This window comes from Rhagoletis zephyria, unplaced genomic scaffold, assembly GCF_001687245.7.
Source record: "Rhagoletis zephyria isolate East Lansing unplaced genomic scaffold, Rhagoletis_zephyria_1.1 Rzeph_scaffold_00925, whole genome shotgun sequence".
Lineage (NCBI taxonomy): Eukaryota > Metazoa > Arthropoda > Insecta > Diptera > Tephritidae > Rhagoletis > Rhagoletis zephyria.
Window position 1 is genome coordinate 143,602 of NW_016158009.1, and position 23,161 is coordinate 166,762.

Genomic DNA, 23,161 nt, shown 5'->3' on the forward strand with positions numbered 1-23,161 from the left:
TATATGATAGTTATATATATATCTCGATTCCTAGACGTGACCCAGCGAAACGCCGGGACACGCAAATTTAAAGAAATTAAAAATTACAATTCCTTTTATCTGTTCATATAACGTTTTTCTATATAATCAACAGTTTTGCTGGTAAAAATAAATGTATGAAGAATAAAAATATTTTTTGCCTAAAATATTAAATTTTTTTAAAACTGTTGATTATATAGAACAACGTTATATGAACAGATTAAAGGAATTGAAATTTTTAATTTTTTTAAATTTGTTTGAGCCAAATCGGACTAGTGGTTCTCGAGTTATGTCAAAAAAAAGCTTATAAAAAGACCACCAAAGGTGACAATTTCCCCTATATAATAGTTATATATATATCTCGATTCCTAGACGTGACCCAGCGAAACGCCGGGACACGTATAACTTCTTTTTTACCGATATAACTTTCCCCGGTAGTTTGAACCCTTCCCGATCACTGACCCCTACCATTTGTCTCACAGTGTTGTTATTATTATTACTACATGAATATGACATAATAGCCTTAACTGGCACTTGGTTGAATGAAAATTTTTGTTCTAGCGAATTGTTTGATAATTACTACCATGTGTATCGTAATGATCGCTGTCTGAATACCACTGGTCTAATAGGGGCGGTTGGGTTCTTCTGGCAGTTAGAGCTGATTTGCGTTGTTAACCTGTTAACATAATAGGAATTCACCAAATGGAGAAAGTGGCCTGCCACTATGGCAAAAGAGCAGATTAGCTTATGCAACGATTGTTATAACAACTCTTTTCCCGAAGTGCCACGACATTTGCTCAATTTGGTGAATACCACTATAGATATTTCGGACGGATGGCAACATAAAACATAGATCATTTAATATGCATAATTAGAAACGCCAAGCCAAATACTGAGATTATCTATTTAGGTGATTTTAATCTATGTAACATATCTTGTGTAGGTGAATGTAATAACCTTTTGCCAACTTGCCTCAAGACAGATATCGACCTACTAGTCGTAAGTACTTTGGTTTCATGTGGTTTTAAGCAATATAACCCGTATACGAGTAGTAACAGCACATTTATGGATCTTATATTTGGTTCTGCTGATCTGAGTATTTCATGCGCGGAATGCTTATCACCAGGGAACGGATTTTATGGAAATTCCCTTTTTTTCTGCTAAAGAGATAGAGTATATTCGATTAAGAATGTCCACGATTTAGCTTTCCCTGATTCCATATATACACATTTGAAGTTGCCTTTTTTTGCCTTTTTTAAGATATTTGCCTTTTTTTTGCCTTTTTTAAGATATTTGCCTTTTCTACCTTTAAAAAAGTGATTATAGCATTTACAATATTTTTTTTTTAAGATTAAAAAATATACACATGCCCATGCAGCTTCTAGAAGCACAGGACCTCTTGCCAAATTGGTGTTGAAAAAATTCAAAGCCGTTATCTCAGCTAACGTAGGCTTGAAGACAATAAGGGGTGTGTATAAAATTGTAAAAGGCGAGGAAAACGCCCTTATTCCTGATAATATGAACGTTTCAAACGTTCCATATTTAAATCGGGCTCCACTTGTATCAACTTACGTCGAGCGCACATTTAGTACATTCAAGGCGTTTCTTCGCGAAAATCGAATGAAAATGCTGCCAGAAAACTTCAAAATGCATCGTGTGGTTCAATGTTACTACAACTATATAGATTAAAGTTTTATGAGTTAGAAACTCGAAAGGATAAAATAGTCAAAGATTCAAAGTACAAGTTTTTCATATAATGAAACTACTTCATAGTTTTTCTCTTTTTACTTGTAATATAAGCATTTCCAAAATAAATATATTTATTGATTGTTCTTCGTATTTTCTGTCTTTTTTAGTGCCTTATTTTGCTTGTTTTGCAATACCTTTTTTTTGCCTTTTCCTGCCTTTTTCGTTAATTTTTTTTGCCTTTTTTTGCCTTTTTTGCAATACCTAGTGCCTTTTTCGGTATTTTGTTTTGCCTTTTCCATCCGATTTCGTTACTTTATTTTGCCTTTTTTATAGGTTTTTAGGTCCTAAAAATCCGTTCCCTGCTTATCACCTATCTTGGATCATAGCTTTCACCATAGCCAGTTACTTGTTAAAGGGTGAAGCTTATAACTTACGCAAAACGAATTCAATATTTTGAAATTCACATACCATAAGTTGACCAAGACCTTAGATGAACGTAGAAGAAATTTCATTTGAATTTGATTCCTAGTTGAGTTAAAAATGGCAACCGAGCTAGAAACGAGACAAACCATTTTGCACGAGTATATAAATGATCCGGCCTTAAGTACACGTAAAATTGCCAAAAAATTAAAGAGTGCACTATTCGACAGTTTGCAGGGTTTTAATCGGTACAAATAAGGCCTGACAGTTACGAGAAAACCAGGAAGCGGGGGTTAGCATGGTCAAAGTGATAAAAACAGTGCTCGGAAGGTCCTCAGTGCGTTTTCGCGAGATCCGAAGATTTTGTCGCGTTATGTTGCAAAATCCGTACGGAGATAACAGTTTTTCGTACAAAAGGTAAAGTGGAAAGCTTCATTGAGATGTTCTACAGCTCAAACAGCGCCAGACCGAGGCGCAAAGTAGAATGTTACAGCGAAATCCCGCATTCGGAAGTTGTATGAATTCTAAATTAAAAAATACAATTGCATTGTTATGGACTGCGATACCTACTGCTAAAAGAATTCAAAATATATTTCAGGTCAAGATTTTTATACTGCTGCAAGTCGTCAAGATGCCCCTGAAAGTTGTAAGCTGAAAATGAAGTCCAAATTTCCAAAAACCACATGGTTTGGCAAGCTATTTGTTCCTGCGGCCGTAAGAGCTGCCCTTTTTCCCATCCGGGACAATGAATGATCAAGTTTATCGGGATGAGTGCCTCAAAAGGCGTCTTCTGTCATTTATCAACAGATAAGGAGTAGGCCATCGTTCTAGGCGGACATGGCAACCTGCCACTATGCCAAGGACACATTGCCGTGGTATAATGCAAATAACATCAATTTTGTACCTCGCGACTGCAATCCACCCAATAGCCCAGAGCCACGTCCTATTGGGGAATATTGGTCAATTGTCAAAGGAATCTTGAAGAAAACAGGTGAAAGACTGAAAATTATTGAAGAGTGCAAAACAAAGTAGTTGTGCGCATCGCGTAATGTCGATGATGCAGTCGTGCAGAACATGATGGCGCGGGTGCGATGAAAATACCGATCACTTGCATATGGAGCAAATAATAACCAATATTTTAACATTTTAATAACATCTAAACTTCCAAGTTATATAATACAAAAAAAAATTATTTCAAAGCCTTCTAGTTTGTTTCTGGTAGTAATTTCTAAGTGTCGCAGTTTTGGTGTGTTCACCCTTTAACTATGAGTTTTACAGCTTAGATAATAAAGCAGTCGTTTCAGCGGTTGAATGCTAATTGTTTAGCGATTAATGATTTCTGATTATGTACCGAGTGGTCCTTTTTGAATTCTACAAATGAACCGAAGTTTTCATTTATTTTGCGTGAACGCTTTTTATTGGCTCTTTCCAGCTTTTTACCTTAAAAAAATCAATATCGGGTAATAAACCACCTTGGTTTAACGCAAGATTAACGAATCTTAAGAATGTTAAAAGCAAAGCGTTAAAAAAATATAAAAAAGCAGAAACAAATTTGACCGTCGCAACTCTCTTACTCTAAAAATAACTTTTGATTGCCTTAATAAGTTTATTTTCAAAAAACATATGCTTAATCCATCTAGTTTTTTGTATGTAATTAACGCGAAGAGGCGAACTAATGATTTTCCGACGACCATGGGGTATGAAGGTGAAATATCGGACAATACACACTTGGTCGCTAAACTTTTTCAGAACGTCTACACAAAGTATTCGAACCCTGCAATTCCAGTCTCTAATCGGCATCTTTATCTTTATTTAATCTTTTGAAATTTTCTCCCATATTCTTTAAAATTTGCTCTCATAGTGTTGCTAAACCTATTTCAATGCTCTTTAAAGAATGCTTGAATAAAGGATATTTTTTACACGCATGGCAGTTATGCACTATAGTCCCAATATTTAAAGTTGGTGACCGCAAAAACATATAACTATAGCCAAATATCTAGTCAAACAGAGTACCCCATACTTCAAACTAACATATTTGATCATATAAATAAAGCTATTATAGATTGATCAACTTGGGCTTTTTCCAACGAACCACTAATCTAGCTTTGCTAACTAATCAAATAATTAATGCTATTGAAAATTATGCGCAGCTTGACGTTGTTTATACTGACTTTTCAAAGGCGTTTGACAAAATCGATCATTCTGTTCTTATATACAAGCTGAGAGTCTATGGGATTAATGGTAAACTTTTGGAACTTGTTCCCATTTTTCGATTAAACAGGAAACTTCTTGTGACAATTGGATACAGTAAGTTATCACTTCATATTGATGCTTTGTCAGGAATTCCATAGGGAACACATTGTGGACCTTTCCTATTTCTCATCTTCATGAATGACTTAGATAATCAATTCAAATTCGCGAAGCTTCTTATGTTTGCCGACGATGTTAAGCTTCTTTTACGAATTCACAGCATAAATGACTGTATCAACCCACAATATGATTAGACGCCCTTATTAGGTGGTGCACTGACAATATCCTATTTTTAAACATAAATAAATGTTGCGTTGTTACTTATTCAAGAAAAATTAATAACAATTTATTTAATTGTGAATTAAACACTTGCTCTCTAAATCGTTGTTACGAGATGAAAGATCTCGGTGTTATACTTATTTGATTGTAGACTTTCTCTCTCTAGTCACATTGACTATATTTGTGCTAAATATTTTGCCATGATTGGTGTTATCAGACGTAATGAAGATTTTAATGATCCCATGACCTTTAAGTCGCTTTAAATTTCATTGGTTAGAAGCCGTCTCGAATACTGCTCAATAATATGGAATCCATACTACGAGATTCACTCTAAACGATGTTTCCACGATTCGTAATTCGCTCTTTAAGTAATTCGTGAATTACCCTTTTTCCACGACACACATTCGGCCTTATGCTGGATATCGTCATCGTCAGTAAAGCTGACAATACGGCAACTTTGGTATGCCGTTCATCATCTTTGGCTCTGTCGTCAAATGGCGTTACTGTGGTATGCTCGTCACCGTTATCGCCATCGTTTTGTGTCGCTTTCGTTCGATTTGCATCGTCAACCATTTTACTGACAGTGCTTCAAAAGTAAAGACGATGCAAAGAACTCAGCTTTTAACAAATATTCTGGTTGCAGAATTAGAAAAAAAACATATTTAGCTAAAGGTTTTCAAAAAGGTGTTGTTCATAACACATCCAAAGAAGATTGGGAACTCATCGTAACGAAAATTAATGCAGTGGAACCACCAGTACGAGATGGCAATGGATGGCACAAGGTAAATTCAAAATATTTAAAAATTCTTAATCTTCTATTGTTTGAAATTTTTATTATTTATAGGTATGGAAAGATCTAAAATTCAGAGTTAAAAAGAAAATGATCCATAACAAAGAAGCGGTTAGAGCAATCGGCGGAGGAATTTTTAATCAAATGGCGTTGGCTCCACTTGACGAAGCCGTGGCAAATTTAATGGGATTTGAAGAATTGCTGGTTCTGTGTATGGTGCTGCGAACGAACCAGCAAGTCCCCGCTCTACGGCTACTACCGCCACAGATTGCGATGAGCCCATTGTCAGATCTTCGCTTACAACCAACTTAGCAGCAGCTGCAACAGACTGCGATGAGCCCATTCTCGCATCTTCACGTGCAACCAACTTAGCAGCAGCCGCCACAAATGATGATGAGCCAATTGCCGGACCTTCGCATATTACGAACGCCACACAGCCTCCTCGTACGAAAGCGAGCCACAAAGAGGCTAAAATGCACCTTTTTAAAAAACTAGTGGATGTACAAAAAACAGCACTAAAAAAATAACAAACAATACCGAAGAAAGTGCTCGGTACCAGCGTAGACAATACCGCCTGGAGGAGGAACAACACAAGCTGTTAAAAGAACGAGCAAAACGAGAAGAGTAGACTTTCAAGATAGATCTGCAAAAAAAAAATAAAACTAGAAATACTGTAAAATCAATTACATAATTAAATTTACAAGTAACTAGTAAGTTACGCACTGAAGAATATTTTTTTAATAAAATGAAATTATTTTACACATATATGTACATAGCCAAAACGTCCTCATAGTCGATTTCCATGTCAGTGTCATAATGAACCCATAATGGAGAGCAGTGTATACATTTAGTATGCATGTTGCATTTACTGCCTTGTAGTGCAACTCACGTCCCGCAAGTAGGCATCCTTTCAAAGCTTCTATAACTCTCTCAATGATGTTCCTGGCCTGGGCATGCACTTTATTGTAAGTGCGCTCTGGACTGCCTTCATGCGCTGATCGGTATCGTATCATTATAAACTGTTCCAGGCGATATCCTGCATCGCCTGATTGAAAAGAGAAATACATACATATATAACAGTATGCTCTGATACAAATGAACTAGTACATTACTAAGCAACCACGAATTACGTTCACCCGCTTCAAAATACTTCTCATGCGCGGAACCTGCGTACCTGGCGTCTACAAAGCTTATTTGCATTTTGTGATCACAAACCACCATGACATTTAAGCTATAGAATCCTTTGCGGTTGTAGTACTCGTTTTTTAAACTTCCAGAAGGCGCTATTATTTTGACATTCGTTCCATCGACGCATCCAATTACTCCAGGAAAACCCTTATTATTAAAGAATTGCTGCTTGGCTTCCAATTTTTTTTCCTCTGTCATATTCGCGTTGATCCATATATAGCAAATTTCTTCCATGGCGTTGATGGTTTCAGGCAGGGTTCTACTAGCTGCTGATTGCGACAGTGATACATTAAAATCATTTCCAACGCTGACCTGGTAAGAGCCCTGAGCCAGAAATCGCAAAGTAGTTGCTAACTTTATAGCAGGCGAAATAGCCAATGACCGTACCCCAATTTTTAGTTTTGGACGAATTACATCCAAAACATATCGAAAAGCCATTTTGCTGAGTCGAAAATAGAATGCACTTATAATAATATGTTTAATATTTAGTTTTTAAGAAAACATACTTTGATTCAGGTAAGGCAATTAATTCTGCGTGTTGCCTTAATACTCTTCGTTGAACCACCAAATTCTTGCTCTCTTCTTCATCGCTTGAGCTTGAAAAAAACAACTCGTATTCCATTATTTTAACTTATGTATTTGATTTAAATATCAAAATAATACAAACATCCGACTGATTTAACACAATTTCCCACGCTAATTACCCAAAATAAAAAAATTCCCTCGTATAGGGTTGTTGTATTTTCTGTTTCACAACATTGCGTCTACATTAGGTTCATTCCTTATCTTTTTGGACTAAAATCTGAAAAGTGTCAAAATGCCAGAGCGTAAGCAGAATGCGCTCACTAAAAGAGAATAACAGGAAAAGTAAAGGAACGCAAAAAACCAAATTTTTAGTCCAAAGAATGGCAACAACAAAACTAACGTCAAATAAGAATGGAAATGTACGTACAAAACACATTCTCACAAGCACAAGCACAATAAACACTATATCGATTATTTTTTGCCTCCTTCCAATTTCAATTCACTTTTTTAGATTATTCTCACTTTCCTCGTATTCTATAATTTCCGTTAATTTAAATTCAGTTGAGTTTGACACGTTTCAAGATTTTGCCAGAAATAATTCTTCTGACCAAATCTGACTACTTCGGACTGATGAGAGTCACTCTCANTCACAAGCACAAGCACAATAAACACTATATCGATTATTTTTTGCCTCCTTCCAATTTCAATTCACTTTTTTAGATTATTCTCACTTTCCTCGTATTCTATAATTTCCGTTAATTTAAATTCAGTTGAGTTTGACACGTTTCAAGATTTTGCCAGAAATAATTCTTCTGACCAAATCTGACTACTTCGGACTGATGAGAGTCACTCTCACTGAGTGTTGCTCTCTCATTTTTGCTGTCATTTCCGAGTTAAGGAACGCTTTTTGGACTAAATCTGACTACTTCGGACTTTTTCTGACTATTTCTGGGAGATAAGGAACGCTCCTATTGTCTGTACATCATACCAAAACATAGACGAAGCGATAGATGTGACGATGCGCATAGACGATCGTCAACGATGACGATGACGATATTCAGCATAGGGCCGATTAGTAATTCGTTTGGCAGCTCTACTTCTTGTTCTTGTTCTTCGCTATTTATTATTATTTTTGTGTACTGCAAATATCAAAGAAGGAGCAAAAATTTAATTTATCAAAGATTTTAATTTATGTAAAGAATATTTTGTTAATAAATTTTCCAGCAACTAGAAAAAGTGCCAGCAAATGCGACCAGGCCGGTGAAAACTTCGATATTTTTCCGATAAAATGTAGAGAAGGCACCGATTCGTTCGTCATTCGCTCTCAAAATTTTGTATAGCGAATTACGTAATTCGAAGGGTAATTGAATGGCGAATGACGAATGGGAGAACGAATTACGAACCGTGGAAACGCAGTATAAGAAAATTGAGAGAGTCCAAAAAATGTTAAGTCGCATTACATAAACTTCGGTGGCCTGATGGTCTCCCACCATATATTAGTAGACGTAAGCTGCTTGGTCTCTCCTGGCCTACCTTTTCGATTTTGTTTGCGTTTAATATAATTAACGGCAATGTTACCTGTTCACAATTAATAAGTTTATTCTACCGGTATATTCTGCCGCGGGATCTTCGACACAATAAATTATTTACCGAAGATACCCATACAACAAGCTATGCATTTAACGAGCCGATAGCAAGGTCTATGCGACTAGTAAATCGATATTATAGTTCTCTAAACTTTAACGCAAATTTTTATGGTTTTAAGTTAGACTTATTTCGTATTTTTAACTAGTCTGTAAAAAGTAATTACTTTGTAGACTGTATTTCAAATAAATAAATAAAAAAGAATGAGTCCGTATATTTTGGGTCGTTTGTATATATTTTTGCTTGTTTCTTTAAGTGTGTTGTTAGATCATGAGCAATTTTTTCGTAGTCACTTTCTATCCACTTTCTATAGTACCCAGTTACTCCCAAAAACAATTTCATATGTTATTGAGTTTCTGGAAGTGTTAATTTTTAAATAGCTTCAATTTCATCAGGGTTAGGCTTGATTCCCTCGGTAGTTAGAATATGTCGTAGGTATTCAGTGGATTTTAGACTTGTCGACCTGTACTTTAAGGTTTAAGGCTTTGCCATTTTTTGTATACTATGAACTTTTTTGTATGAATGAACTTTGTGGCTAGACATGGAAAATTTACTTCTTCTGAAGTATTGACAGTATTACCAATATGGTCTACTTCCATAGGAGTAGGGCCATTGCTATTACGTCCGTTTATTCTGCTTGAATGTTGGCTACGTCTTGTTTGTTGAAAGTAGCTTGAATTCTTTCTAGATGGTATAGAACTAACTTGGAGGCTAGCTGTATTGGAATTACTTGGTGGACTCTGAAATGTTGTTTGCACGCTTGTACGTCATCTCAGTTAGGGTTTTTATATGTGTAAGTCTTGTCATATTGTAACGTTCCTGTCTCCTTGAGTACATAATAAGCTTCTCTTAATCTAGATATGTGACTATTTGTCGACTTTAAAGCCGCTGTTGACAGCAATAAAAGGAGTTGCCTGTACGCCGCTATGTCTGAAGTTGGCATCCCCTCAAAACTCATACGGCTGTGTAAAATGACGTTGAGCAATACCACCAGCTCCGTCAGAATTGGGAAAGACCTCTCCGAGCCGTTCGCCACTAAACGGGGTTTTCTAACAGGGCGACTCCATTTCATGTGACTTCTGTAATCTGATGTTGGAGAAGATAATAAGAGCTGCAGAACTTAACCGCTCAATAACAATTTACTACAAGAGCGTGCAATTGCTGGCTTATGCCGATGACATCGGTATCAAAAACCGCGAAGTCTGTTCTGCCTTTTCCAAGTTGGATAAGGAAGCAAAGCGAATGGGTCTGGTGGTAAGGAGGACAAGACGAAGTATCTCCTGTCATCAAACAAACAGTCAGCACATTCGCGCCTTGGCACCCACGTCACTGTTGACAGTTACAGTTAATTTAACCTGGGATGCAGCATTAGCACCGATAATAATGTCAGCGTAGAAATCCAACGCAGAAACACTCTTGCCAACAATTGCTACTTTGGACTGAGTGGGCAATTCAGGAGTAAAGTCCTCTCTCGACGTACGAAAACCACGCTCTATAAGTCATGCCCGTGCTGGTATATGGCGCAGAAGCATGGACAATAACAACATCCGATGAGGCGGCTCTTGAAGTGTGGGAGAGGAAGATTTACGGGCTTTTACGCGTTGGCGACGGCGAGTACCGCAGGCGATGGATCGATGTATGAGCTTTACAACGACATGGACATAATGCAGCGAATTAAAATACAGCGGCTACGCTGGCTTGGCCATGTCATTCGAATGGACACTGACGCTCCAGCTCTGAAAGTATTCAACTCGGAACTCGCTGGTGGTAGCAGAGGAAGAGAGGAAAGATCAGGTGAAGAAGGACTTGGCTTCGCTTGGCGTTTCCAATTGGCGTGCTTTCCTGAACTCGGCCAAAATCGCTTAGGCAGTTACAGCGCCAAATAAGAAGATATGTTTCTAATGCAAACTAAGCGTGATAGATTTGGGTGAATTCCGTTTAGGAATGTCTTTAGGTGAGAATTCTTGTTGTTTTTACAAGCTTTTTTTACATCGAATTCATATTTATTATTTAATTTGTCTAATATATTTCTTAGGTTTTCAAAAGTATTCACTTACAGTGACGAGCAAAACTGTAACATGGAGTAACACTTTTTATTTCAGCCGCCGCTATCTTTCCAAGTTCTAACGGCATTCATACTGTTGTTATATATTCTTATTGGTACATCTTTGCTTCCTCTGTCATAACGATTTGAAGTCAATTCAACAACAATAAGAAAACCAGCCGACAAAAATGTAAATTAAATCAAATGTTACAGTTTTGCACTCATATATTTTTAATAACTTTTGACAATTTTCACGAAAAAACACAATGTTCAGTATTCTTTTGCTTTTTTTAGTTCCCGGGTGCAATTTGGCATACGTAAATAATGTGTATCTCTGTAAAAATTCTCTTTCACAGCTCATGTACTCCATTGGACGGACTGGGATACTTAGTAAACTGCGCTTTTAGTTGATTTCGCAAATTTTCGATGAGATTCATGTCCTCGGATTGTGGAGGTCATTTCAAATTAGCAAATTTTTGCTTTTGTTCTAGTCTTTGCGGACATGTGCAGTGTGTTTTGGTTGATTTTTCAGCAGAAACTCTAATTCTTTCGACTACATCTTGCAAATTTTGTTAAAATATGAACAGATACTGTTCCTTACGCATAATATGTACAAACGGGTCAACAACATTTTTGAAATACAACCCCAAACTATTATTGACCGACCTCTGTGATTCACAGTTTGCCTTACATGATGCGCTTAGGCTTAATTTGGGCCTTTGATCCAATACCATGCCCGGCTATCTGATTGAAAGCGATTAATTTAGTCTTGTCAGACCAACTAACCTTCAATTAAATCTTAAAAATGTGTTTTTTTATTGCATTCTGTAAGGCCTAACATATCCCAATAGGCAACGGTCCGGTTATCGTGCGATCCGGCAAAATGCTACCACTCTCGCACATGTATTTTGATCAAAATTGTTTTTTTCTTCTTTTATGCTGCCTTTGCGCTCAATTTGGCAATTCTTCGCCTCGCTGGCTACTGATTTGCATTCAATTTTAATACCTTAAGCGCTTCTGTAGTAGTGGCTGTAGCGCTACTTGCTACTAAGTTCACAAGATATCGGACTAATATTTTTTCACAGACTTCCTTTGTCCTTAGTAACTCTTTAGGCTATATTTTTTCTCAGTCTTAACATTTTCATGTGGCAAACTCCACAATTTTTTGCCACTTTCCCTGCGCCCCCGCCTTTCCGCAGTAAATCAATTATTTACATTTATGTTTTCTGATTAACCATATTATTTATTGGTGATCACTTCTTGAATAAATTACAATACAGAAAAAAGTCATCTGACTTCCAACTAAGTAAAAGATAACTGTAAAATGCAAAACTGAGAGTGAGTGCAAAACTGTAACATTTGCCTTAAATTACATTTTTGTCTCCAGGTTTATTTATTGTTGTTGGATTGACTTTAAAGCGTTATGAGAGAGAGAGTAGGGGTGTACCAATAAGAATATACAACAAAAGTATGAAAGTCGTTAGAAATTGGAAAGATAGTGGTGGCTGAAATAAAACGTGTTACACCATGTTACAGTTTTGCTCGTCACTGTATATTAGTGTTCTTCATGTTGATTGCTTGATGGTACTGGCTGTAGTAGCGCTCCTTTATTCCAAAATTTTTTATCAGCTCCCTTGATTACCGTCCAATTAACGATTTGGCCCAGAATTCTTATGGCTTTCACCGCTGGTACTTACAGCGCACAGTGTTTCGCTATATGGAGGCAGGTACCAAAATGCAGATGCTAAAGATCATTAGTAAAAAAAAAGTGTGAGAACCGGTCCGTCAGGTCTTGAAATTAGACCAATGTTTTACATAATTTTATGTAGTTTTCGAATATATAATTTGATCTTTGCGCGCGACTTTGCAAATATATGTAATTTTTGATTTTCAGCTTTTTGCATAATTTCGGAAAAAGAATTTTTCGAATAATGTAAAAATCTCACCAAACATTGGGGAAAAAGCGAGTATTTACACCTAAGTCATGTTATAGTATTACCTTTGTTTTCTGAGAGTGAAAAGCAGAAAACAAAAATTAAACAAAATTCCATCACATTTAATGACTGGCCCACATTTTTTGTGAGTTTTGGGCGTTATAGTGATCCAATCTTCCCCATATTTTATATTTAGGTTTTTCTAATAAAATAAAGGCTACGAACTAAATTGCAACGAATTCGGATGAAATTTAATGTTTCCGCCCACAAGAGGAAAGGGCGTGGCAATTATTCCATGTTTACAAAATTTCATAGTTCTCTATCTCTAAGTAAAACTAGAGCACATGTCAAGTATCACTGAAATCGGTGCAGGTGTACTATTATTTCCACCTGCCTCCATATAGTAGAAACACTGTGCAGCGTGGCGACGAATAACTGTTTTTTTGTTTAGATTGGCGCTTACACATATGTTAGTGTTTGGCCGAGCTTCTCCTCCGACTTGTGACGTGCGCCTTGATGCAGTTTTACGCCGACTCCGAACGGCGATTGTATTTTTATGAGAAGGAAAAACACTCGGAGGAACGCCATTGCCTGCCGAGGGATGACCGCTGTTAAGAAAAATTTTTTTTTCTATATTTTTTGCGATGTTGCTTTGACCAGGGTTTGAACCTAGGTGCTGCGGGGGGGAAGCGCGCACTGCTTACCACTACACCACAGCGGCCGACCGACGAATAACTGTTACCCAGGTTTTTTTTTTGAGAAATAAAGGGGCCCTTTATAGATTTCGCGAAAAAAGTATTGCGTCCCAAGGGAACTTTTCTCTCAAAGTTTACACTGCTGACAAATGTAATTAAGGATTAAAATTTAAAAACTAATTAATACAGCTAAAGTAAAATCTGTGGAAAATTAACAATAAAATACTTTTTTCGCAAAAGTTATAAAGGACCCTTTTATTTCTCAAAAAAACCTGGGTAACAGTTATTCGTCGCCACGCTATATATTTTGTCGCTGACGTGCCGTACGAAAACAAATTGTTGCAGAAGGGAGTTTTCCCCAAATAGTGGTATAATTAGCTCTACTTCTCTTATAAATGACGATAAATCGTATTCTTTGGTACCCCGAAATTATTTTATTCGGGCTGCTTCCTTCAAAAGATCCGTTCCGGATAATATTGCTGCTAGACATGTTATGGATGTAATGTTGTTTTTTCACAAACACACTGTTTGGTATTCTTTTTTTGTTTTGTTATCCTTCGGGAGTAACAGTTTAATTTCACATAAATTCTTCGGAATTTAAGTCACGGTTTTCTGACTATCCTTCGGGATAAGTCTTTTAACTGTTCGGAATTTAAGTCGCGATGGCAAACTTCAGTTTTCCGCGTTGTGTTCGATAACCAATTCTTTGGAGTTGTTCCGTAGACTGCGTAGAAAGGGATTGATACGTCAATCCCACAAAAAAATCACGAGTTTAACTTTTTAAGTAACTTTATTGAACTCGTAATTCTTCATGACTGATGATTTATGATTTTTATTTTCTGACTCAGCTAACATTTGTTGAAATGAAAAAAATGCTGATTTGACATTTCGTAATAACTGGAGTAAAGAAAATGTTGATTAATCCATTTACAGTTAAGCAATTTCTTATTATTTAAGTTAGCAATTTATGTACATATTTGAAATCTGATACTAAGCTTTTGTTGCCAATTAACTGGAAGTGAGTTGGTTGAATTTTTGGAATGGGTGGTTGACTTAACTCGCGTGGGCCGAACATTCATCTTATCGGAGCTATAGCCACAATCGGATACATGCAAAGGGATACAAAGGCAACAAGATAGGCAACAACCTTCCAGATTTTGTTGTGCGATTATGCTTCGTGCTACTCCCATTTGCAAAATTCGATCAACAATTTTAACGCTACAGAAAAGGCAACACGCCTGGAACCATATTCGCCAATGCTGAACCCGATTGAAATAAGTTTTTGGCGAAAATGTTATCTTTTTAAAACTGCTTGTACATATCACATAGTATCTCATGTTTTTAAAGTAGGGTAAGAATTCCTGAAGTGGGCCACCTAAAAATGTTAGGTCTCAGTTTTTGTTTTTAATACCATATTCTGGTAGAGTTTATAGTCCTATATACGTGTGCCAAGTGATTTGGTAAAAAAAATTTGTTGTTGTTAATATTGAGCAATAAAGTTTTTTGTAACTTTTTCTTCTGTCGACTATAACTTTTGCTAGGTTCTATCGATTTTGAAATTTCAAACTGCCATCGACTCATAATTCTTCACATTTCAAGCCTGTAATTTTTCAAAAAAATTATTACGTAATTTATTGCATATTACTTTCAATTGTTTATAACAAATTATGATAAAACAGTGTTCTGCATCGAATTTTTTCATGAAAAAAGTACTGTATATGTATCAAGGGGAAACCTGAATGAATCCGTTGAGAAAAAAAATGAGACTCATTTGGAAAAAATGCTATGATTATTATATTCACTTTTTTTATTATTTTTTTTTGTCGCTACATTTACATTGTTAAATTCAGAAATAATAGTATATTCAAGGAATCGCTATAATGCCGGGCCCGAATGTGTGTTTTAATCCTCTACGAAAAAATAAGCATAAGTCAGTGAAAAAAAATCTGAAACTCGTCAACGCCAATTGGAGTAGTGTGTATTCCCCTTTTATTGGGAAGTATTTATGTGACTCGTGCAGACTTGCGATTTTATCGTCGTCTTTACCCCCAAGTTGTGTAAAAATTCCTACTGCAGAAGCTGTACAGGATGAAATTCATATAAGCGATTCCTATTCCGACACTGAACCTGACGGTTTGTCTTCCGATCATGATATAAGTGAAAATGAGTGTAAAAAAAGAAAAATCGATAATGGTAAAATGATTTGAGTCCAGTATTGAATTTTTGTTGTATGGTTTTGTTGATTATTTTTCAGATCTGAATGAAAGTTCAGATTTATCCAATGTAGAAACTTCAACCTTGGCTGCTTGGACAGAGCAGGTTAAAATTGCGATATCAAGTGCAACATCAAAAGCAGAAAAAATTAAAATTTTGACAACATTACCTGAAGATTATGGTGTAAGGAAAATACACCGAATATTTGGAGTTTCTCGACGTGCAGCTTGGAATGCAAAAAAGTTGCAAAAATCACGAGGATATGCTTCTACTCCTCATAAAAAAAAGGGTCGTGCCTTATCTGTGGATGTATTAGCTGCAGTTGAAAATTGTTACACGTCAGACAATTCAAGTCGAATTATGGCTGGAAAAAGACAGTATGTAACCGTTATGAGAAATGACGGGGAAAGTGAAGATAAGCAAAAACGGTTGTTGTTGCATAATATCAAAGATCTGCATGATAAATTTTGTAAAGATCATCCTGATATCAAAATAAGTTTATCAGCATTTACGAAATTACGTCCTGTTTGGTGTATTCCTGTTGGCAAAAGTGGAACGCACAATATATGCGTTTGTGTCATACATCAAAATATGAATTTGAAATTTGCCGGCGTTAACGATAGTTTGAAGAAGAGTGGAGTTGTATCTCAATTCGAAGTGGGAAAAAGTCTGCAAAAAATGGTGTGCCAAAATCCGACAGCTAATTGTTTTCTTTTTGAATGCGATGAGTGTCCCGGGATTGCGACGGTTTTTGAAGACTTTAAAAATCTGTTTGATGCTCATAAAATCGAAAAAATCGATTACAAATCGTGGACTAGCACTGATCGGTAATGTGTCACTCATATAACTATACAAATGTTTTTGCTTGCCTATATACACTTTTGTTATATTGTAATCCACTTAATTGCAGATGTGAGCTTCAGTGTTTTAGCAAAACACCAGCCGAATTTTTAGATGAACTACAAAAAGGGTTACCGTCACTTTTAAAGCATGATTACATTGCAAAGGCACAGGCGGAATATATAGATAACATCAAAATCAATCTTCAGAGTGGGGAATTCATTGTTACTCTTGATTTTTCGGAAAATTTTAGTATTGTTGTTCAAGATGCAGTACAATCTTTCCACTGGTCGAATAACCAAGTAACTATTCACCCGTATGTAGTGTACTATAAAGATGATGACAAGCTTTTGCGTCACAATTTTGTAATAATATCAGAAAGTAGAAAACACGATGCGGTAGCCGTGAATTTGTTTAACAAAAAAATGCTAAGCTACTTGTTTAATGTTCATGGCAAGAAAAATGTTAAAAAACTCATATTTTTCTCCGATGGTGCAGCATCGCAGAATAAGAATAAGTATAATTTTTTAAACTGTGTTCACTTGATGAAAAAACACAAAATTGAAATTGAATGGAATTTTCATGCAACGGCACATGGAAAATGCGCTTGCGATGGAATCGGTGCTTCAGTTAAAAGAAATGCTCATCGTGCCAGTTTGCAGCGACCTTTGAATGATCAAATTTTAACAGCTAAAAATTTATATGACTGGGCGATTAATGCCTTTCAGAAGGTTTCTTTTGACTTTTGCACCGAAAAAGAGCATGAAAAAGAACATAAAGCTCTTGAACCACGTTTTACAAAAGCAACGTCAATTAAAAAAACGCGCGACTACCACTCCTTTGTACCAATCATGAATGACGTCAAGCACATTCTTTGCAAAAAAATTTCATCCAGGAACATTTCTGACAAACGTCAGATACAGAAGTAATTATGTCCTATAATAAGTCACTACCAAGAAGATTAGTTAACAAAATGACTAATATGCTTTTTTAGTTATACGTTTGTATGCTTGTTACATTAATCTACAGTCAAACTTATCAAAACTTGGAGAAAAAAAAGTGATAATATTGTTTATTGTTTGTTTGTGAATGTTGTTTATAATAATCATAACATTTTTTCCAAATGAGTCTCATTTTTTTTCTCAACGGATTCATTCAGGTTTCCCCTTGATACATATACAGTATTTTTTTCATGAAAAAATTCGATGCAGAACACTGTTTTATCATAATTTGTTATAAACAATTGAAAGTAATATGCAATAAATTACGTAATACATTTTTTGAAAAATTACAGGCTTGAAATGTGAAGAATTATGAGTCGATGGCCGTTTGAAATTTCAAAATCGATAGAACCTAGCAAAAGTTATAGTCGACAGAAGAAAAAGTTACAAAAAACTTTGTTGCTCAATATTAACAACAACAAATTTGTTTTTACCAAATCACTTGGCACACGTATATAGGACTATAAACTCTACCAGAATATGGTATTAAAAACAAAAACTGAGACCTAACATTTTTAGGTGGCCCACTTCAGGAATTCTTACCCAGTACTAATCTGAAATACATCTTACGGTGTCTGAAGTTCAGTTGACTAATTTGAAGTTTATTTTACGCTATATGTACGGTGACCATCCGTTCTGTTTTTTGCAGGACCGTACTGTTATTTAAAGGTCTGTCCTGCGTAGTTTTTCACAACAGAAAACCCCCAAAATGGACTGATTTTTTCTAAGTGTCCTGCCTTTATCCCGCATTTTCTTCGATATTTTAAAATTAACTTTTCCTAATCGAAATAAAAGCAGTGTCGATAACTAATTGATAACTACATAAGGGTAAGCTGGTTTTGAAGGTTCAACTAGTCAATGCGTTCTAAATATTGTACGGTTATGGACAATGGATGACGAGAAATTGAAGACCAGCATCAAATATATCGATAACACTGTCCTACAAATTTTGTGGTAATCGCTTAAGAAAAAAAATATTTTCCAAGCCAATTTTCCTTTCAAACAAGCGTTTTCGTAATTTTTTCGAAAAACGTGTTTTTGGAATATTTCGAACCAATTCGTCAATATGTAATGAAAAAATTATCCAATCAATATAAGCGACCTACAGTCCTCTTACAAAAATATATTACTTTGCCGATTTCGATGAAAATTATTAGTGTTACAAGCGACCAAAATCGAAAAATTGAAATTTCAATCATTTTCTTTTTACAGTAAATGAAAATCTGATGAGAAATGTAGATGTTACGGAAAACACAATCTGCACAAAAAATATATATTTTTGCAAAGAGCCCATCAATACCTTTCGAACTGTTGGTCGTTTCATGAGATATTGAGGAATAACTGAAAAAGTACTAAAAATACGTTTTTCGAACAAATCTCAAAAACACTTCTTTGAAACCATGGGTATTTTTTTCGTGTTCAACGACCCAAAGTTTGCCTAAAAAATTTGCCTTACAGAGGTTTATATTTCGTGTAAAGTAATATGTAATATGCCTTATTATAATTTTGCAAATATTCATTACTAAAAGATTAATACCAATGAAGCAAATGTGATTTATGTTTAAAGTTTAAAATTGGATTAATAATTAAGAAATATACACTCTTCGTTATTTGAATAGCGCAACCTTTTAATACTTAGTAGGTAGAGTTTTCCTTTTGTTTGTTGAATATTCATTAACTTTTTATAAAAATATAGCATATTCTACGTCTACATCCCATTTTAAAAATTTTTGAAAATTAAAAAAAAAATAAACATATGGGCGACAATTTTTTTTTGTTGATCAAAAAGAGGGTGCGCTATTCAAATGATGAGGAATGTATATATGTAGTATATTTTTGTTATTTTTATACTACGCAATTATATGTAGGTAAATTTTTTGAAAAATTGTCCTGCATTTTCAAAATATATTTATGGTCACCGTATGGTTTCTGAAATACAATTGACAAATCTGAAGAAGATTCAACGGTTGCTGAAGTACAGTTGATTAATCTGAAGTACATCGTACGGTATCTGAAGTACAATATACGAATCTGAAGTATTTTTTCTGGTTTCTGAAATACAATTGACTATTCTGAAGTTATTTTACGATTTATGAAGTGCATTTGATTAATCTGAAGTATATTTTACGGTATCTGAAGTTCATTTGGAAAAGGTGTAGAAGCGATTACCGATTTTTCGCTAAGCGCTTACGCATTCACACACGCATGCTATATTCGTTGGCGCGTGGTAAACATTGTTTCGTTATAGAATCACTGGCAGATACAATTTAAAACAACGCACCTTTTCGTAAATTTACTATCATTATTAGTTAAAATTTTTTGTAAACCATCCAACGTTGTGTCGAGTGGCTGTTTAAGACTTTACACAATCGAACATCGATAGCTATCACACCATGTTGTTACACACGTGGAAACCCCGTTAATGAAAGAAACCTCATAAGAATGCCAAATAGCGCCTTTTGCATTGATGATGATATGTAATTGTGATAGTATAAACCCATATCTGCTTTTTTCGCATTATTTAAACAACCATGTGTATTTTTAAATATATATTATAATTATTATAAAAACATTTTCTCTTAATTTAAAAAAAAAGGTTTCTAAACGTAAGAAAACAACGATGTACAAATCCATAGCAAACTGTGAATTTGATAAAGCCGATTTGATGTTGTATGAGGAAGTAACTAAAATGCCGCCGTTTCGAAGGAAAACTCTTGTTTTGATTGGTGTTCCAGGAGTTGGTAGACGCACCTTGAAAACTCGCCTTGTCAATAGTGATTCGGAACGCTTCGGCTTTGTTTTACCACGTAAGTCCTAATAATATTATAAATGTGAAAGTTTGTATGTTTGGAGTTCCACACGCGAAAACGACTGAACGAATTTCCATGCAATTTTGCACACAGATAGTTTATAACCTAGACTGAAAAACAGGCTACCTTTTTAAGAGTTGCCACCTGTTATAAAAGTTTATCTAGTTTAATTATCACGCGGAAACGACTGAACGGATTTGCATTAAATTTTGCACACAGATGGTTCATGACCTGATTGGAAAATAGGCTACTTTTTAAGAGTTGCCACCTGTTAAGTAAATTAAATTAAATTAATGAGTGTTATCAAATATTACAATACAGGTGTCTAACGAAAAAATGTTGGGGAGACGTTAATTCGAAGATATTTTTGAAGGGGGTTGCCACCCGTTTGTAAATTTAATTTCGCACACATACTACGTCTATACGCACGTATTATTTACAAATAACAATTTGCAAAATGGTAAACTTTGGCGTATAAACGCTGAGTTAATTTTTTATTTGCAAATAACTAAATCACACAAATAAGTATTGATTAGTGGTACTATTGGCAAATAAGCGCAAGACGCCGCCACTCTTAGGTTTATTTTCTTTTTCGATGGTCATCTTATTGCCTTTTTATAATCAACACGTTGCCATTTTTAACTTTATTTTCTTTTTCGGTGGTCATTTTTACAATCAGGCAATATTAAAAAAGAATTTTTCACCATCGAATAAACAGTGAGTTAGGTATTTACAAATTATTTTTATTTGCGAATAGCTTACGTATAAAGGTAGCAACAGATGGTTTATGACCAGGATTAAAAAATAGACTACTTCCTTAACCGCTTTCCGATCAGAATCCAAATTTCGCACACTTATTACGGATTTCCCAAGGATGGTGTTAGACTTAAAATAATTCCTATAAATCAAGAGGGCGTGGCCCCTCCCATATAAATTGGAGTTTTCATAATGCATACATATCTCTGGAAGTATTTGTGAGAGAGTACTGGAACTTGGTATGGAGATATGTATGTATGGGAAATCAAATTCACACTCACGGAAAAAATGGGGTTTTGGGAAAATGGGCGTGGAACCTCCCATACTAACTGAAACTTACATATTGCATATCTCTTCAAATAGTTGTGGTAGAGTACTCAAGCTTGGTATGGGGATATATATGTACAATCACCAGAATATGTTTCCGTACAGTGTTTTATTTTTAAATTTTAATATTTGCAATGTTTTTCGTAGCAAATTTTTTCGTTAATTTTTAATAGAAATATAGTTCATTCTCAAATGGCATATAAATTAATGACTCAAAGTTTTTACAAATTTTAAGAAAATTCGACAATTTCAACTTTTAAACAACGTTTTTTACAACTTTTTTGAGTATGCAGTTTAGTACTTCACTCAATTTTAGTATAATAAAGTGCAAGTTTTCAGAGTGCAATGGGGTATAGTCGTTGTGCTGAGTATGCAGTTACTGTCGCACGGCAACGTGTGTCACTCTGGGCAACGTGAGCAACCCATGTGCGAGATGCGGTAACCAATCCGAGTGGATCCTTGGATCATGGCAGAAAGAGAGGGAGCTTTGGTAGGGACACTCCGACTTATTCGGTTTAAGGGCTCACTGAAGTCTGCAGCGTCTGTTCACCAGTAGGTGCGGCTGCAAGCGGGTGTCTGTCTTGGAGCAAGCGGCGCGCTTTTTAAACGTGTATTCGGTTACAAAACCACCCCCGTTCCATCAATGAGTTGTGTGCTGGGTTTGGGACCCGCCACGTACTACAGCTGCCATGTAAAAGAGCGCAAATTCGGTGTTGGATTTGTGGTGGGAGAGAGTCTCCGTCCCCGAGTACTGTCGTTCATCCCTGTGGACGGGCGTTTGGCCACAATCCGCATCAAAGCGAGATTCTTCAACATCTCGCTCATCTGCGCCCATGCCCCGATGGAAGAGAAGGATGAGGCATCCAAGGATCTCTCCTATGAGAGCTTGGAGTGCACGTACGAGCACTGCCCCCGTCATGATATCAAAATCGTGCTTGGCGACTTCAATGCCAGGGTGGGCAAAGAAGGGATCTTTGGGACCACCGTCGAAAAATTCAGCCTCCACGACGAAACGTCCGACAACGGATTGATGCTGATCGACTTCGCCGGGGCCCGAAACATGGTTGAATAACTCAGTGAGAGGGGAGACCAGTATGTTTACATTTATGTATTTATATAAAAAAAAATATTTATTGGTTCAAAAATGGTGGGTAGGCACTGTGGCCAATGGCAAAGTTCGTTTGCCACCTCTGCATGGTTGTAAGTCATGCAGAGTCCGCAAAATGCTCCGGAAGCAGTGTCCGGAGGATGCATCCGACTAGGCAGAGCATAATTTGGAGAGCCATCTAATCAGAACTTAAGAAAGTCCAATTACATGGCAGTTGAGAAGTGCATGTGCAAAAATTTCATAAATTGCATAATTGACCACCTATTTGTCGACTTTAAAGCCGCTTTCGACAGCACTAAAAGGAGTTGCATATACGCCGCTATGTCTGAGTTTGGCATCCCCGCCAAACTAATACGGCTGTGTAAAATGACGTTGAGCAATACCACCAGCTCCGTCAGAATTGGGAAAGACCTCTCCGAGCCGTTCGCCACCAAACGGGGTTTCCGACAGTGCGCCTCCCTATGATGTGACTTCTTTAATCTGATGTTGGAGAAGATAATAAGAGCTGCAGAACTCAACCGCTTAGCAATTTACTACAAGAGCGTGCAATTGCTGGCGTACGCCGATGACATCACATCATCGGTAACAAGAACCGCGAAGTCTGTTCTGCCTTTTCCAAGTTAGATAAG

At 36.1% G+C, this 23,161-nt stretch overlaps 1 protein-coding gene across 2 annotated transcripts in view; it reads left to right on the top strand.

Moving 5' to 3' along the window:
* The window catches only part of vari (MAGUK p55 subfamily member vari), a 151,547-nt gene extending 131,183 nt beyond the window's left edge, over positions 1 to 20,364 (top strand). For both annotated transcript variants that reach the window (XM_017614918.1, XM_017614919.1), the window contains exon 4: positions 20,128 to 20,364. In XM_017614918.1, coding sequence (XP_017470407.1) covers positions 20,128 to 20,349 — 222 coding nt within the window. In that variant the 3' untranslated portion in view covers positions 20,350 to 20,364. The remainder of the gene's footprint in view (positions 1 to 20,127) is intronic.
* The last annotated feature ends 2,797 nt before the right edge of the window (positions 20,365 to 23,161 follow it).